General features: G+C 34.8%; 1 protein-coding gene across 4 annotated transcripts in view; it reads right to left on the reverse strand.

Moving 5' to 3' along the window:
* Nucleotides 1-757: 757 nt before the first annotated feature.
* LOC139686773 (choline-phosphate cytidylyltransferase A-like) overlaps nucleotides 758-19,588 on the reverse strand; it is a 118,729-nt gene continuing 99,898 nt past the window's right edge. For 3 of the 4 annotated variants that reach the window (XM_071583810.1, XM_071583813.1, XM_071583812.1), the window contains 3 exons: nucleotides 16,619-16,786; nucleotides 15,559-15,686; nucleotides 758-2,398 (listed from right to left, as the gene is read on the reverse strand). In XM_071583810.1, the coding sequence (XP_071439911.1) occupies nucleotides 2,275-2,398; nucleotides 15,559-15,686; nucleotides 16,619-16,786 (420 nt within the window). In that variant the 3' untranslated portion in view covers nucleotides 758-2,274. Of the gene's footprint in view, nucleotides 2,399-9,596; nucleotides 9,689-15,558; nucleotides 15,687-16,618; nucleotides 16,787-19,588 lie in introns of all 4 variants that reach the window. The other variant, XM_071583811.1, reaches the window with a different exon arrangement.

Genomic DNA, 19,588 nt, shown 5'->3' on the forward strand with positions numbered 1-19,588 from the left:
GGGAGATTCACTTTAAACAAAGAACCAATAGCTGAAGTGGACTGGTATTTTCCAGGCCTGAAGGAATCTAATTTTTGAGATGCAATCTAGACATTGGAACATCGCTGGACCAAGTGCATTAGTGTACAGAGAGACCACATTGAAAAATGATAAAGTTTCATTGCAGTGTCTTATTATTTCTATTCCATTCCGAAAATTTTCTAATTACCCTTGGTTAATGGAGTCAAAATAGATAGTACTGATCATATGGGGTAAAAATATAGTGTGCAGTATTGGACATTAACCCGTTGAGTTCCAAACTTCACATATTAGACTCGGGTGAAATTAGAATCTTAATTTTGAAGAAAAAGCTTGCATCTTCTATGCTGTCAAAAATAACCAATAAACTAAGGCAACCAACAAACCTATAAAAATTGATTCATATATTTTAGGCTATGCAATGAGGTGCATTCCAAGGGTGGTCATTTTCAAGAGAGAATGATCCTTTGGTATCCTGCCTTTCATGTATTTTTTTTATGGACAGCTTTCATAATCAAGTTCTGACAGGCATGAGATAAAATTTAGTATGCAATTTTAGTCCCAAACATTATTCATAGTGAAAAATAAGCTCGTGTAATTTCATGGGGTATTAATAAAAATTAGCTTCCAAACAAAAGTGCTTTCAATGTAAATAAAACAAAAAGTCCACTTTATCACAGGCATACTATGGGTAAGAAAACAGTAATGCATATCTTCAATGGAGATATTAAGTCCTTTATTGAAAATTGGTGGTTCAAAAAAAATTTGAGGAAACTGAGATGATACTTAGATTTTTACCTGGCAAAGTGAGTTCCACATTTTCCCTGCCCATACATGCTTTTGAACTTCCTGGAGCCGGGTCAAGCCAACACTTTTGCAAAGCATTTTGATTTTCATCTATGTATAATTTATTTACTTTCTCTTTGCACCTAGGAGCATACCAGTGTTACCATCAAATTATTTTAAATTCTTGATATTTACATCATCTGACCTGTTGGTTAAAGCTGGAAAGTTTGACTTTAAAATATTTTCCCAACATCAAATCAAGGTTGTTCTAAAAATCTGCGGACATTGAACAAGAATGCATCTTAAGAAATGAATACAATTTCATCTTCTGCCAAACTAGGATTCTAAAAAAGCTTATGCATCAAACAGTATGATGCACAGAATAGAAGTCAATTATGAGTGTGTATACTGTACACATACACTAGTAACATATTTAACCCTTCAATTAAGGAACTAAATTCATCTTTAAGTCCATTATGCTATTAGGTAATCACAATTCAGCAGTGACATCATTATCTTAACAGAGTATCACAATAGTTTATTCTCAAGTGAGAAGCACAAAATAATGCTGAGGAATTGCTTAAAAAAATATCTTTAATCCTACAGATCACTGGAATCATCAAAGATTACCTACCTCGGTGTCCCTAACCTGTACTGCGATATATTCGGTGAAAGGGACAAGGTGTAATCTTGAACACCAAAAGGCACTACATTCTTTATTTTCATTTGTCCCTATGCAATTCTTCCAGACACCATTTCTAATTACAAGAAACCCTGCAGATGGAAGAAAATAATCCATAATTTGGATGTAATTTCTCTTTATTCAGGACCTTCTCATTGATAAGAAGCAATACCAATAATAAATAATACAACCCATTACTTCATCACCCAACCATTCATAGCAGGAATGTCACATCCATGGCTCCGATTGGGTATTATAAATCTTCATTCCATCTAAAACAATAGAAAGAAGCACCTCCATTGTAATAATGGACCACTCCTCTATAAAAAACTAAGGACATATCAGTTGTAAGTGGCAAGAGCATCTATCAATTGTCCATTTCTCATCTGCTATAAAATTACATCTCATGAGGCTTTGGCAAACTTTGTTTCCTGTAATGGTTTCATAAACGCTCCACCATCTTCTTTTACTTCATCACATTCAACTCAGTCATCTGGCATGACTGGTCAGGCAAACTGAATTGAGTCAATGGAAGTTTGGAAAAACCAGTATGTCAGAGTAATTCAGGAAAAGTACAATAATTTATAAGACTCTGAGAGAATGAATTTCTATCACCAGCTCTAATCCTCCCTAGGGCACTCTCCATCCTGGCCCCTATGCAGTCTTCTCATTTTTTGAGGAGTGGTCACACTGACGTGATCCTCGATACAACATGGCATTCCTGCCCATTCTGAATGCCTACATGGTCCCCTCTCAAGGTTAAAGATGGGTGAGATGGGTCCTGCGTGTCACTCTGATCGCGATTCCTCTTCCTCATCCTCATCATAATGGTCGTGATGACTCGAGGAATTAATCTGGCTCACAGATGATCGGGGTGATGGGAATTCGAAGCGTCCAGCCTTGGGTGGTGGGCTGGTGGGGAAAAAGAATGCAAACATTTTAGTCCCAACAATAATTGCTGCGGTGAAAATTCATGGCACGGAAAGAGTTTCCTAAATTTTCCAAAGCAGTGCCCAGCATTTTATGAAGGTTGTGCATCTTGCATTGAGAACCAAGCTTACCATTGTTATTACATAAGCCTTCAATCAAGGAAGCAGGCAACAAATCTAACACAAATTATACTATAATTCAGATCAAATTTAGTCGAAAATGAAAAATTAAGCAAGGTTTCTCTTGTACTTAAGGCATATGGAAGGGTAAGATAGTTGACTAAATAATTTTTTTAAAAACATGGAATCATTTAGCATGCTCCATGAAATTTACAAAATAGCTGAATTTTCAAAACTTGAATTGGGAATTTAACTATCTTTGGCAAGTAATATATGACAATTTTGACACAGGAAAATCCACCTTACAATTACGAGGAGATGATAGACTTAAGGTATCCCGTCATTGGGCTCAAAAACAAAATTGTTAATCTTGATTTAACAATGCCATGCCTGGTTCATGGAACAAAGTCATCTAGCATTGACATTTAACAAGGAACTATCAAGGGGTGAGGGAAATAACCCTGAATAGGGAGGAATGGAGGGCTGTAATCAACCTTTCTTAAGATTGAAATCCTGATGATAATGAAATGCCTAATGGTTAAAAATTATCCTTCAGCAAGATGAAGTCAGGAAAAATTAATGCAGTGAAAGCATATTCATTGACGTATCAAAGAGTTTTCAGTAAATGTACCTACTTATTAGATGACTAGTAGCATGAGCCATCAAAGATTAAAGAAAGAAAACTTAGAATAGTTAGCAGCACACGGTTACAAACAGATGAAATATGGAGTCGCTTTCTGAATCTTGCAGGTTAAGTAGCTAGAAATAAAAGAAATTGAGCTCTACGGCCTTGCAAATTAATAAAATTAAATAAAAACTCCAAGAGCCACAATAAGTTAGCAACTCTCATCCCTCAATGAAAACAAAATTTGTTGTGATAGTTTGTGGGAAAAGAAATTCCACGACATTGACCAACCACAACCACCCTTCTGCAGTACTTTGCAGGAATGTCACTTTCTTGCTAGTGACCAACTACAGACCCAAACACTCAAACCCAATTGGGATTGCTCCCCTCTTAAATCATCTAACTCCCTTTTCATTTCCCCCCCCTTTACCATCATTAGTTCCTTTAACTGTGCTTTTACACCCCCTTAAACTTACCCTCTTAAGTTCACCTACTGTTCTCCGAGTTTTTTCTCCCCTTAACTGTCATTGGTTCCTCCAATTTTTGCCTTTACCAACCCCCCTCTTTAGCTTAGGGTATACATTGAAAGCTTGTCTTTATTCTGATTCACTTAAGACCTTTTGTTGCGAGTCTTTTTTCCTTCACTTCGCTGAGGAGGGCTATATAGTAGTAGAAATATCCAATATATCCGACGCACACTGTCGTCTTCCCCTTCCCCAGGGGAAATAAAAGGGAGTGAGGTGATTTAAGGGGGGAATATTAAAATAATGACAGTCAGCAAATTTCAAATAATTATTTTAAAATAAGTATTTCAAATTTTCTGCTAACCCCGTTCAATTTGAATAATATTCTCTCAGTAGTGAGGCCCTTTTTGAATGAGCAAGCGATTGTTTTTCTGAGTGCTTGTGAGTGTGTCAGTTGTGTGTGTTTGTCCCTGGTGCAGAATTTATTCCTGTAAACAGTCACAGATAGTGTATATCTGTTAGTTAACCCAGCTGTCCTCAACGAGTCCCTTGAACTCTGTCAATGATCCCAATTGGGTTTTAGTGTTTCGGTCTGTAGTTGGTCACTAGTGAGGAAGTAACATTCCCGCAAAGTACTGCAGAAGGGTGTTCTGGTTGAGAGGTTGTGGTTGATTGCTGTCGTGGAATTTCTTTTCCCAAAAACCATCGTAAAAAATGTTGTTTTCATTGCAGGATGAGCGTTGCTAACTTATTGCGCTATTGGAGTTTTTGTTTTATTTTATTTACCTAGAAATACACAAAGTGTACATCGTTTTGGGAGCATTGCTTGGGGCCGAGTGCTAAGTGTGTGTGTGTGTGATAAAACTGATATTTACTAAAATTGATGTATTTTACTATGGATGCACTAACAATACACAAAACAATGAATCTTTCAATTCGAACCTACATCATAACGTCATTCATTAAACACAACATGCAGTTTCGCACAATCTCTTGAAATTCCTCAATCATGGATGAATAAGGATTTCTCCAACTGTCAAAACTTCACATTTTAAAAACATTGTTATTAAAATTTGAATTGCTACGTTGTGAACATTGTGACAGCGATTAATTAACATGCTAAAAATCATTTCCCACATGATAAAAACTCTTAATTACAAACTATGATTGAGTATTACATAACAGTAGTCATTAATTGATAATACTTTATGATAATACATTTAAATCTATATCATCACTAGAATTTTTACCCCATGAGAAATTTAACATTTTGCTAATAATCATGCTCCATAACATCCTGCCTGGATTTTAACTAGTCATGATAGCAGTCATTTTATGCTATGAATTTTCAATTGATCAAGGACAAGTGACCTTTGCTGAATCGATATAATATTTTTTTCAGATGAAAATACAACACCTAAACCAAAGAAATTGAAATGATTGTTTCGACTTGGTTAACTCACAAAATGGTCAATGTTGACCATGCCCTAATTTTTAATTCAGAAATTCTTAATTGAAGGAAGAGAATCTTAGATTTTCAGAGGTGTAGGGTCATTTACTTTAAAGATTAGCCAAACCAAAAATATGCTTTCTGAAATGGAAGGGCATCTAACTTTTCTATTTATAAAAGAATTATAAAACTTGAAGTAATCCTTGGAAATGCACTCATTAAGGCTAAGTACTTGAATAGGAGAGATGACATTTGACACGAGACGAAATAAGAAAAAGAAATGCAGGAAAAAGTTTTATTACCATTGCGCTGATCTCAATCTGACTAGACTGTGTAAAACATTGATCATTTTAGAATCATAACATTCTCAAAGGAGGTTAATATTAAGGATGCAAAGTGACAATAGCTACTATATCAATGGTTCATGAAACCTGTTAATGACTTCACAGACAATTTCAGAATTATGTCATGGGAGGATAAAAAGTCAATATTTGATATTTATGTCCCAATAGAATTTTAGTGTTCCCAATTACTACTCATTCACTAGCCTCCATGAAATAGCATGACAATTATTACAAAAATTATAATTTTACAGGGTTATAACCAAGCAGACACAAAATTCATCCCCAGTCCATAATTTGTAGAGATATTCTGACCAATGATTCATTTTGCTTGGTTTATTTTAAGGTTATCCATGCTAGGGAATGCTTTGTAATATGAAACACGTTTTTCTCACTGAATTACCCCTGAACAAGTAAAAACTAAATTTAGCTGTAAGGTGCCTAATATATTGAAGTAAATCAAATCTAAAAAAAAATACCTAATGCTCAAAAGGGAGTATTTCTTTGAACAAGTGCCAAGTTTCAGCCAAATCGTTATCTTTTGACCTCTTCCTCCACAACTACTTTTCTGTGAATAACTTTTTCAATAGAGAAATTCATAATAACTCTATTTACCAAAACACTAAGTTTTTTAAAACTAACATTTTAATGACTCTTCATTTCTTACAGATCCCTATAGTTGAAGATCATTCATTCAAAATACTTAGGAGCTAAGCATACCTGGGCAAATGATTGGCTGATAATGTATTGATATATTTACTTCTCAAAGGTATATTGATTAAGAATTTACTATATTTTCCTGTTTTGAAATGCAAATTAATGATTTTTGACGCCTCATGTTTACATTAACACTTTATTTAAAATTAACATTGCATTGATCTAACTAATGATTGTCTTCCCATGACATTTAGGCTGTAACTGTTCCATAAGAAGACAATTTTAAAATATATATTTGTTACAACGTGGTTAGCATATTATTTGACCCTTAATCTAATTTTTAAATGATATGAAAACAGTCATTAATTTCATGAAAGACAATATTTTCTTGAATAATAATAGTTATGAATCTTTTACAAAATTGCATTAACCTGAAAAAACCTTACATACTATGCACTGGTTGCAATGATAAAAGCAAATAAAATGTTCGAAATTTTATACATTAATTTTAGGTGGACGAGGCTTAAGGGATATGGATGTGAAGGATGGAAGCGGTAAAATGGACAGAAAGGAAAATAAATGAACAAGTACATGTAATGGTGGGGAAGGAGAGAGAATCATTGGGAGAAATCCAAAGGCAAGCGAGGTATGGGGAGGCAAAGGATCAGCAAGTAAAATGGAATTAAGGGAGGAAGGAAGTACATGGAGTTGAATAAGGATTTATTGTAATATGGTTGGGGATCAGGTTGTTTTCTTAAAACCTTAAAATGCTTTCTACCTAATAGGCAGAGAAGCAATAAAGGAATCTTGTGAATGAAAATATTGGCATGGGGATGTGCAAGAGAGAAAGAGTGGAATGTGTGGCCTAAATTCCAGTTATATCCAAGCCCGCAAAGATTTAATCACAGGAGCAACATACTTCTGTCATCATCTGAAAAGTTATCCTTTTCAGCCAGCTCTCAAACTTTGGAAAAATTCACAATTTGATCAGTCACCAAAAACACACACACTTCTGTCCCCCTTTGCATATTCTATCAATATAATTGAATATAAAAAATATCTTTTCAAGAAATGTCAAATGCATATCAAACAACATTTATGTATCCGATAGAACATTTTCACTACCCTTAATAAAATTATGTTTCACTCCCCTTCCTTAATTAAACTAGGTTTCTCAATGGATAAATTGAGGATAAAACCAGAATTCTTACTTTAATGCTTGTGCAGTAGTTCTTTTTAATTGCCATTTCTGACAGAGATGAATAAAATGATGAAAGTAATCTTTCAGGGGTTTATGCCACCTCAAAGAATTTAAATCAAAGTAGGAGAGAAAAAACCAGGATGGTTGGAACTAATCGTGCAATTGGACAAAATCACATGTGGTAGGCATCAACAGGGTCATCTAAGCGAAGGAAGCATTTACAATAAGAAGGAACTGATGGTCTGAATTGTAAGTAAAAGCAAACCATATTAGTTGATCTCTCAACATGAGGCAAAGCAATGCGTGGTTCTAAAACCTGACCTTTAAGATACGAAAATGAGCGTGGACAAAGGCAAAGCCTAAGATATGGTAGCGAGAGAGATGAAATCTTTGAGAGAAATTCAAAGTAAAAAAAGTAAATCTTGTAAGATAGTAGAGTGCTGCAGGCTAAGAGTGAACACAGAATGCTGGGAAACCAGGGAAGAGGGAGGAAAATTACTATCCTCCTTCATAGGAAGTATTCTTATGAAAATAATGAAGCATTAAAACCTTCAACTGAAATAAGCAGACCTATGCTTAAAAAACCATAAAGTCTATCATGATAGCACCATGCGCCGTGGCACAGTGAAAGTCTTAACTGGAATGCTACTCAAGTCTTTCTCCATTATTGAAAGGTAAAACCCAGAAAATTCAGAAATTTTACTACTCTCAATGCTTTGACTTTGATGAAATTCATAAGTGAAAATAATTATGGCCTATACAGATGAGACTTCTACAATATATTGAAATTCTACTTTTGCCACAGTGCCTGTTTTTATATTTTATGATATTTTAGTTGTCCATAGCAATTGCCATATGACCATGATAATTTTAGAGACCAGGCCACTGTTACTAGCATCCACAGTGATATCTTGGGACACACTTTTGGTGATGAGAACAAATTTGATGACAAAATATACATTTTTCAGAAGTTCAAGACGCTTGAAAAATAACCAAAATAGTGGGAAGAAAAAATTATCAGTTTTTTTAAGGCTAGAAACATAGATAAGAATAATGGTTTTAATTTGGCACTTTGATCTGAGGATAGCATAGGGATTCATATCTATATCCCTACTTTTCTAATTCCTTGCTATAATGGAAAAAAACTTTTTGCACTTATGCAATTTCCAGTGGTTCTCCAGGTTTTCAATTCATTTATTCAATTACAACAACAAATAACATTTCATATCCATAAGGAAATTTAATGACTTGTCCCCCCAATCAATGACTTGTCTCTCTTAATGATCATTATATTGAGAAAACATCAGTTATGTCTTGATACAAGTATTGGGATACCATTAAAAGTCCTTTTCAGGGAAAACCTTCACAGCAGTTTTACACAAAGAAACCTAAACATCTCTGATTGCAAGATATACAATTCAGAGAGAGAATCCAGTTTCTCACTACATCGAAAAAACTTTTAAAAATTCAAATGAAGTGTATCCAGAGAAGGAATAGTATACCTTGTCCGGTAATGATCATTAGACACATACTTTAGAACTCATATTCTCAAGTCTAGTGTCTGTGAAAATTGGAGTGTTCAAATCAAGCTGCTCCAGCAAAATTTGTAATATAGTTAGATTATAACAAGAAGTCCATCCAACCCGCCAATCCAAGGCTATACTGAGGTTGTCAATGGCTTAAATCTGTATTAATCATATAGCTTTCATCCTAGGTTCGTAATGGACCCTAAAGAAAAAAATACTACAAAAATAGGTGCATTTAAATGCATTCACTTTTCTCAGAGGAATGCAGTTTTTCATTTCAAGGCATGCCAAAGTTAATTTTCAACAAGCATAATTCAGTCTGTCTGTATAATAATGCAATGAAACTGGAATGCAATCTAGCAACTAAATTTGATAAGGACATACTGGCTGTCATTTCGTAGGGCTCAAAAACATTTACTCATTTTGAACATAGAAATCTTCATTCTTTGAGGTAATCTCTTTTACTAAGGCATTAGCAAGCATTCCATGTATTTTTTCATTTTTCATGAAATATGTACTTTGTTCTCTGACTCGTAAAATTGAAGTTTGAAATCCTAAATAAAAAAATACCAAATTCTTGAAAAGCGAAGGAAATTCTATTTGAAGTCAAAATGACAATTTATAGCACCACTACTTTAACATAATTCAGCTCATTTATGTGATTAACATGAGAGAAATAATTTTGAAAAAGAAAACATGTTAGATGACTTTTCTCTAGCACTACGCAGGGAAGGGAGACTAATACCGACATTAATACTGCAAAATAGTTTTTTTTTTGGCATTAAAAGCAGCCGCACCTCAATCTGTCTTTCCTCCACTTGCTTCGACCTCCTCAGCCACACTATTTCCCAGGGGGGCATCAACATCTACAGACCAGCAAACGAGGTGACTTCAATTTTATAAAAGCATTGAAGACGGCATGTGCAGTGATGAACAAGATGGAAAGTTTTTATGTTGATGGGTGATGAGGAAACATAGAAGAAAAATTAGTGGATTAATGTGAGGCCAATGTGGATGCCTGGCAAGAGATATGAAAGTGCGAACACATTAAAAGACTAAACTAAACACACATGTTTGTTTGTGCAAAAAAAACTAAGTTTAGATATATCTGATCTCTCTTGAACAATATCACTATCAACGCAAGTTTTTTAATGCTTACTCATAGAGCATTTTATTTTGAGGTTCCAGAGCCACTCATGGGTTGGGCAGTACGGAACGAAGATGGGGAATCAACTGACTTCAAATGTCAAACAAATTTTAGGCCTGCTTGAATTTTGTGAATTTTGGTTTTACCTGTTCCCTTAAATTATTTTAAGGTCACATGTATGAAAACCTAAAATTTTATATGTTATCTTCAAAATTGAAGCGAATGATGTATGGAAAGATGAAAATATGCAATTTAAATTGCAAAATTTATTAAATAAAGTTTGCAGTTTAAATTGCATATTTTTGAAAAGCCTCAATACCAAAGAAATGTAAATTTATGCCCAGTTTTTGTTGAGTGATGACCACTTGAATGGGAAATATTAAAAATAATTAGCATCTCCGGGGCTGGGATTAATGAGAAAAAAGAGCAAAAATTATCTCTGCTGAATTGGACTACTCAACATGGAGAAATAAAGAAGAGTGGTTGGTTCCATTAAGCACACCTCTATCCTGAACTTTCTGATCTCTTTCACTCTACTGTCAATACGATCAACATACAACACCTGTGAAAGCTAGAGTTGGAATATAAAAGGTCAGGCAATTTGGAATTTGATCGGATAGGAGGAAAATAAAACTATACAAAAATGGTTTTCCACTTACCAAGCACATCCCTAGGGAGTATTAATTTTACCTGAAATTTGTAGCTATGCATCTCAAAAGTTTGTTTTTAGAATCTTTGAAAGATTAGGTGACTTTGTATTCTCTCTCTTTGCCCTTATCACCTGTATTTGACCACAATTCTTTTAAAATTAATGGTCTTTGATGCTTGCATAATGAATGCAAACATCATCCAGATTTGTAATATTTCATATACAGCAAAAACAAATTCAATTGGATGTTAGTAATAAACTAATGTTGTAGGTCTGAATACTTGTCTTTCATTGCCTTTTGCTGTTGTCTTAAATGTAAGCTTGAGTTAAATGATAACATGTAAACGAGGTAGCACACCGAAAACTAACCATGAAATATTTCAAAATTTAGACAAGCACATATTGTGCACTTAAAATAAACAAATTACAGCTGATTACATGGAAGTTGTTAAATCTAACTAATCACACCAGACTGAAATGCACCATACAGTAGACAATTATATTCTTAGTGGACAGAAAAAATTGAAAATTGTGAGTCTGACATCAAGTTTTCTTCAGTTTTAGTTTATCCCCTTGGATCTGCACCTCACTCTAAATGACATTTTACGGGATATTTTTTAAACTCTGATAGGATACGTACAACCAAATTCATTGATGAGATTTTCTTTCTTTGCTTTCATAAATGACTTGCCCGCAAGACATGATCTTGGGACTCAAATAAAAATGCAGCAAGAAAAGTAAACTTTATTATGTACATGTTTTCATTCCCATCACTTTAAAAATTATGTAAAACCTTTTCATAAGTAAATTGTAAAAGATTTTTTCCAGTTTTTTTGATTCGTGTAACCCGAGCCATGGGATTTTTTCATTTTCACCATTAACTCCTGACATTATTACTGTGAATGAAGAATTTAGAAGGAAATTTTCATAACAGATAGGAATGTTACAAGTTTAATTGAATAAGTACCATTCCTAGCTATTTTTTATGCACATATATTGTTTTAAGAACAATACACAGCATTCATTTGTGTGCATTTTTCTATTATTCATCTTCTTGTCCATCTGGATCAAAACAGGTGATGAGTCGTTGGGTTATAGATATGCCATAAAAAAAACGTAATCTTCAAAATGAATGCGTAAAACATTCCCCTGCCCCAAAAAGGCTCGACAAGTTCGCTTGAATTTCAAGGTGATGTGGAATTTTTTATTCAAAGGGGGTTGTACATCACGAATACCTAACTAAAGGCCTAACAGTCAACACAAGAGTGCTACCTGGGGGTTATGAAACACCTAACGGAGAGAGAATTAGGCGAAAATGGACCCAACTTTGAAGGAGTAGAGAGTGGTTTTTTCACCCTCACTACTCATGCCGGCTCATTCCCCTGTCAGAACTTAAAAGAGTTTTTTAGCCAAAAACAAGACTGCTGTGGTTCCCCATCCACCTGACTCATCAGATCTGGCCTATGGGACTTTTTCCTGCTCCCCAAACTAAAAACCCCACTCAAAGGAAAAAGATTGGCCACCAATCAAGAGAGCGACAGAAACTCAACAGAGGAGCTTATATTCCAGAATAAGGGTTCCAGGACTGTTTCAATAAATGGAAACACCATTGGGATAAGTGTATATGTTTGGGAGGAGCCTACTTAGAAGGGCACCCAGACCAATAATTTGTTGGTGAAGTATTTATTTGGTAATAAAAAGTTCGGCAACTTTTTGAACAGACCTCACATTATTTTTACAAAAATATTTATGATGCCACAGAACCATTGCACAAGAAGAGAAGATCTAAGAGGCAATATATTACAATCAACATCTGACCTTCAAACATGAACAGTTTACATTTTTTAAGTTAAATCTGTGAATTGAAGGAATGATGAAAGTTAGAATGACTTTGCATCTACAGTGTAAAGCTCTAATTACTCACTCATTGAATTATTTATTAATTGGTTTTACTGCATTTATTTAAAAATAATATAAAAATGAAAGTTAAGATAGTTAAATCATACTGAATAAGATGCCTGTGTCCATGTTTTGCACAGATTAAAATGTCAATCATGATATACCACTGACAAATCTGAATAATTTTTTAAAATTTCATTGAACACATGAAAATTACTGCATATTTACCCTGAATTGCATTTATTAGTGATGCATAGCTTTCAATAAGGAAGAAAAACAAAAATTTTTTAAGGCATAGAAGGGCTTCATCACTACTGTAGGAACAATTTTTTTTATGAAGCCTAACCATGTAAAACAAAAAAATAGCATTTAAATTAATAGCGATTACACATATTTTTATTTGAATAATTTATAGGGCAAAAATTTAATTTCGAAAATATTTATCTTAATTTGTAATGCATATGCGGTAGAAATTTCATTTATTTGACTCCAGTATTAAATTAGCTGCAGCTGTGGCATATGGGTACATTAAGTGGGTACTCAGTTCATCTAAGCAACTTCCGATGATGATGAAAAATGCTTTTGACAAGTGTTCCTCTGCATTTGGGGACAGGGAAAAAATGCATGGGACAAGTTCTGGACAATAGGGAGAATGAGGACATTTTGGATTGATTTTTATGAGATAAGTGTGATTTTGCAATGGGTTTTGTGGATTCAATACAAACAAGTCTCATTTGCAATTTTTCTGCTGCCAATGTGTAGATGGCAACCCAATTTATTTTTCAATATTTCTGATGGTACTCTTCATAAAAGCTAAGGGCCTTTTCTCGCAATGTCAGAAGCACTGCTTATTTTTACTTCCATAAGAGCAGTGATAAAACCTGGGTCTGTATTTTTTTAAAAGATTGTCTGTCCCCTCTTAAACATTTTACGCCATCTACTACCTGTGCTACAGGGAGGAGCAGACTCTCCGTATGGCTGATGATTTGTACAAACAAAGGCAAAATTTTATTGCAGTTTTGCGAGTTACCTCCAGTGACACTGTAGGCTAACTGAACATGTTTCAACTTTCAACAGCTGCCGCTGACGTAATACTGAAGTTATATCAATGAAACTTGTATCACATATATGTACATTACACATTAAGCAAATAATATAACATCAGATTACATTGTTGCACAATAAACTATGCAAATAAAATATTACGATCACTCTTTATAAAATATGCTCAAACTTCCAACTTGTGAATTCACCTGAGAGATTTAACAATAAATCTCAAATAAACTATTTTAAGAAAGTGAACGGTGACAATACCAGCGAATTTTCAACATACTTCCTAACAAACCATGAAGTATACAGACTCATAGTTGCGCAAATACTTATTTATGCTATATGTAGTCCAAAGAGTTCCTCAATGAAACTAAAATTATTCAGGCAACAAAGATACACACAAGAAATTTCCAAATTGCCATGTTTTCAAGTTTGATCGAATCCATTTGGTTAAAATATATTTCACTCATTGTCACGGGTTAAACTGGATGATGGTTACTACATACAGGTATTGAGCTTGGTCATGTTTGATAGTTAATTTTCATTGAAAATGGGTATGACCTACAAAAAGATGGCCCAGGTGGGCCGCTGCACAAGTCAACCGCGGCAGGTATTCACTGCTTTTGTTTCAGTGATTGATGGTAGTATGAGTAATATATCGAATGGCATTGTCCAACAATGAGTACTCGAGGCCCTGAATACTGAACCACTGAGGATATACCAATGTGTTATCAAATATGTTAACCCAGAGAAAGTAATGAAATCTAAATTCAAGGGAGCTAAATTTTTGAAGCAATCATTCATGTAACCAATAATGCATTTTAATGCAACTTTAACTAAAAAGTCATTTTATTATGATTATGTAATCATAATTACTGCAAACATGGCATTACATGTAATAAAATTACAAATAATCAGCAATCTCCCTTTATAATCTGATTACCTCATTAATTGCTCTGGCTGAAAAAACACACACCCTTAAAAGAAGTGATACTTGTTCAATAAAATTGAATTGTATGAAGTAACTTTAACGAGCAGAATATATGCACTTGGCAATACTATTACCGCTACTACAACCACACTTCATTTTAGCTTAGCAATATAATGAGCAAGAAAACTGAATCACACCTAGATGAAATATAAAATATTGTTAAATCTTAAACAGCATTATATCAAATGCTTTTTCTACTCTGTACTGATACACATTACTAGTGACAAATTCCAAAGAAACTGCGGTCAAGGCGAATGATTTTTACACTCTGAAATTGTTGCATTGACAATACTAGTGGATAATACTGAACTTTTTTGCACTAGTTTTGCACTAAGATAAACACCTGCTTAAGGAGTCCATGCTGGGCATTGAATTCTTATACGGGATGAGTAACACACTTCTCTGAGAATAAGGGCATAATACCTGCATCTTCGACAACCTTGGAAATCTATTCGCTTCTATTGAGTTTGGTATAATTAGTAATACTTTTGCTTGTGTTCTTCCACATGAGATAACAATTTAAAAAGTAAATTTAATAACTTAATAGGAATACACATCTAATTTTGATTTGCTTATTAAATTCTCATTCTGGTAGGGAAGTGGATAGTGACAGTTGTTCCATCTTTACCGAGGATGCTATCCGAAAAACCAGGGCATCTCTTATAGAACTTTTCATACAACAGATATTGAAGTTGATCACAAACATTATTCTTGAATTTCTCTTTTTAAATTATTACAAAATGCCGAGATTCAAAATTTCAGTCATCCATGCCCAAACCTTAGAATTATTTCCAAAAGAAATGTTATGACATGAGTTTATATGCACATTCTTTAATTTTTGATATTAGTAATGCATGCAAAGTTAACATAAACAATCACCATGGTTTACTGTTGCGCAAGAAACTTTTTAAAACTGTAATTACAGAACACAATACTTGAAATAAAAAAATATATTACATTCACGCTGGCCCAGATCAGTATGTTACACTACTAACATTCAAATGAAAAGCAAGAATCATATACCTGGCTGAATCATCCAAGTCATCATATCCAGTAGCAGAGGAACTGCCATCTTCATGGTTGTGATGAGGGCTTCCAGGTGGTGACAGAGCTTGCATTATCCTCCCTTTGCTTTCATTCCAAATGTGAGACTAAGAGGGTAAACGAAAAGCAAAATGGGTAACTCAAAGGACAAAGGCAGACTAAAACAGTTAATGGGGCTCAAATTTTCAACACATCACTCCAGTAACTCTCACTGAACCCTTATCAGCAATCGTATTCTCAAAGTTAGGGTTGAATGTCATGTACTTGCAGTGACATTTACCGGGAGCCACAAACCATGCATTTCAATGGAAACTATCCGATATGCAATGAAACAACCCCATCCCTTTAGGAGAAAAAAATTCAATGAAATTTTCCAAGAAGAAAAAAAAGGCAAACACAATTAAAGTTAGGCATCAAAACCAATTCGCGAGTGCGCATAATATTCATCATTTTCGCATAGGTTTAACCCATTAGTGAAGTTCTATGGTTAACAAAAACAGATTTCCAATACCAAAGCAGTTTTCACTGATTTACAAAAATAAACAAAAAACATTTAAATTTTGTTCTACAAATAAGTTTAAACTCGAAATAAAAATAATGAAGACTTGAAAAATACTTGGGGTTATCCATTTATTATCAAATGACTCCAATTTCCTTGTTTTCTGACAGAATGACAAGGTCATAATACCCCTCTCTCTGATTTGTATGTCTACATTCATCCCCAAAGTGTATAATCAGAACACCCTCTCCTACTCTGAGTTTCTAGACAGTGAAGGAGAGCAATGGGGTCATAAATGCAATGCATGCAATGTTATTTTTGTCTCTCCATCAGCATATGATTCACACTTTTAATGAATTACTTAGTTTCACTTGACTCAAGAAATCATGGTCTAACTGGATAACGTGGCCAGCTTTGTTTTTAAAAATATAACCGAACGTCTCAACAGAAAGTAAATTAAAAGCCAAAAACATATTTGCAGGAAGAAAAATAATATTTAATGACCCTTTAAAAAAAAACCCATCAGAAAAAACTACTCACCAGCCGACCTTCTCGTCCAAAGAGAAGCAAGAAAGTATCGATGAAATCTCTTGACTTCTCCTCCCATTTCTGTATCATGTCTACTCTTTTCTCATCCAAATTTTCAATCACCTTCTTCCCTTGCTCTTTCAGTTCATCCATCTTGTTTTGTAACCTAAATTTCTTTTCCTACATTCAGGTTGAGAAGAAAGTAAAGCAAAGAAATTGAAATATGAAAAAATGAATGACATTCAAAATAACTATTAAAAAAGATACCTGTTCTGGTAATTTTTCCAGCTATTTATTAATTAGAAGAGACACTTGTTAGAGTATACAGCATAAATCAGAATGAGGGGGGGACTCTCAACATCTACAAAGAATAATTATACATGAGATTTAGGTGGCCGAATGGTCCATTATTGACTGATTGCCCCATAATTGATGCAACTACTTACTACATTAGGTTGAGGTGTAAAACTTTTAGTTTTCCAGATAAAATTCACACAGTCCACAAGTGTTACCAAATACTATCAATGTGATCCATGCCAATTTTTTCTAAAATTGACCGATGTCCCAGCTGACTTTCCGACAAGTTTTATTGAAAAAAAATTCAGGATGAGAATTGGAAAATAGCAAAGAAAAAACAAGTTTTTATGATAGTTAAGAAGAATCTCCAGTGCAGAAGGAATCTTTATTCCTTTAAATCAAGATATCTTTTCATCATGAGATGACAAATATTCTACCTCTATCGAACTGGGGATCGAAAAAAAATTATATTGCCAGGCAACCCTCAAGTAGTAGTAGTAGTTTTGAGGGGAGGCGACTGACAGCTAAGGTCATTTGCGCCATAGGGGATGGACAGGAAAGGATGAAGGGTGGAGAGAAACCCGGCGTCGGCATTAGCCTACTCTTTACGAAAGGCGCCAAGGGGTCCACAGTTTAACGTCCCATCCGACGGACGGCGTACTCACTCAAAGTGCCCTCCACAAAGCACCTCAAGTAGGGATCGAGAAACCTCTGAAAAATATTCAACACCACCGGGATTTGAACCCGCGCCCTCAGGGTGGGAAGCCAGTACGTTAGCCCCCGCACCATCTCGATCCCCGGCAACCCTCAAGTAAACCAAAATTACCACTCTGACCTGGGACGACTACACCATTACTTAACATTGTACTGCATTTACTACCATTACCATGTCACATTTAGTTACCTATACATACAGCAATTGATGCTTTTATCTATGGAAATGTTTTAATTGATCTCACACTCAACCCCCAAATCAGTATATTTCAAATAACACAATAAAAACTCTAATTATTCTGATTTAAAAAATCAATTTCAGGGCCATATGCACAGATGACCCTTCATTATTCAGTTACTTTTTCACCCATCAGGAAAAAAAATGATTTTTTCCCAGCTTACCCTAATAAAAACATACACCCAACATCCCAAAGGACATAAACTAAAAATATTGTTGCCAAGCTGACATTTAAAAAAAAATAGTTTTTATTAAGATAAAATTTTGAATTCCCAGCTTTTTTGTCATTATTTAATTCGTCAGAATCAATAGTGAAATGTAATAATCCCACAGACTCAACAATGGAACCAGAAGCAGTTATAACTTTTTTACAACACTTGAAATGAGGCAATTTATCCAAGTATTTATGACATCTGTGACTCTTATTATAATGTGCAACACTACACGAATTTCCATAGTTTTAAAAATACGAGGGTAATCCGGAAAGTAGTACCCGTTCGTGAAATAAAGACACAAAAGTAAATATTAACAAACATAAAAAATTTTATTTGAAAGAGGATACTTTAAACTACTTCTCAACATAATCTCCAAGCAAATTAAGGCATTTGTCATAACGTGTGACAAGTTTCTGTATTCCTGCTGCATAGTCCTTCGCCGCCAGCTCATTGAGATACGCGAGGGACCCATCTTGCACAAATTTTTGCATAATGCAGATGGTGTTTAACAATTTCATGAACAATTGTTCGAGAAACATTGGGAAAATGCTCACAGATGTCATCAATTGTGACGCGCCGATCGTTCCTCACGAATTCGTCAACTGAGCTCACCAGTTGGTCTGTAATGACAGACGGTCTCTCCGAACGCTCATCGTCGTGTGTGTTCCCCCTCCCCATGTTGAAGTTGCGACACCACCGCCGAACAGACGACTCGTCCATTACATTGTCTCCATACACCTCCTTTAATTGGCGATGAATATCACATGGGCGAACGTTTCTTGCATTGAGGAATTTAATCACTGCCCTCACTTCACAACTGGCGGCGTTCTCAATTTTTTTAAACATTGTAAACAATCACAGAAACAACACAGGCAATGCTAGCGTCACGCAACTTGGCTCAGAGAAGGCAGACAAGCCACTGAAGCTATCTGACCTCGTCCAGCGGCTACTCGCGTCGTCAGCACTTCATGCGGCACGAACGGGTACTACTTTCCGGATGACCCTCGTAATGTCGCAAAATGTCAAGTTGCTTAAAATTATTACATTCACCATTACTTCTTTGCCTTAAAGAATAAATTTATCATATAAATATGCGGCTCTGATGACATTGGTTTGCTTCAACTTTCATTTAAAACAAGTTGCAGTTATTTGTTATTTATCTGATTCTCCCATCTAATTTGCACATTTCTTAGCTGATAAGTCACATCTATGAAATAAGCACACATCCTAGCCACTATTGAGCAAAGTGCTCCAGCCAAAGCTGCCCAACTGGGATCCAAAATGATTGAGATCATTAGTTAAGGACATTGGTTGGTTTGAGTGGCATCATTGGTTATCATCAATAAAGTAGACACATTGAGGCCATACAGGTGGTATTCCAGGATTAGCTGTCTTAAGGCTAAAATAAGACCCCTTGAAAGATTTAACAACTTTCAACTCCTTGCAAGAGGTACAAAATGCATTACTCTCAGGCTAAAACGATGTTTTCTGGTTAAAAAAATGTACATTTTCTTTAAT

This window comes from Hetaerina americana, unplaced genomic scaffold (genome assembly GCF_022747635.1).
Source record: "Hetaerina americana unplaced genomic scaffold, ioHetAmer1.1.p SCAF_15, whole genome shotgun sequence".
Lineage (NCBI taxonomy): Eukaryota > Metazoa > Arthropoda > Insecta > Odonata > Calopterygidae > Hetaerina > Hetaerina americana.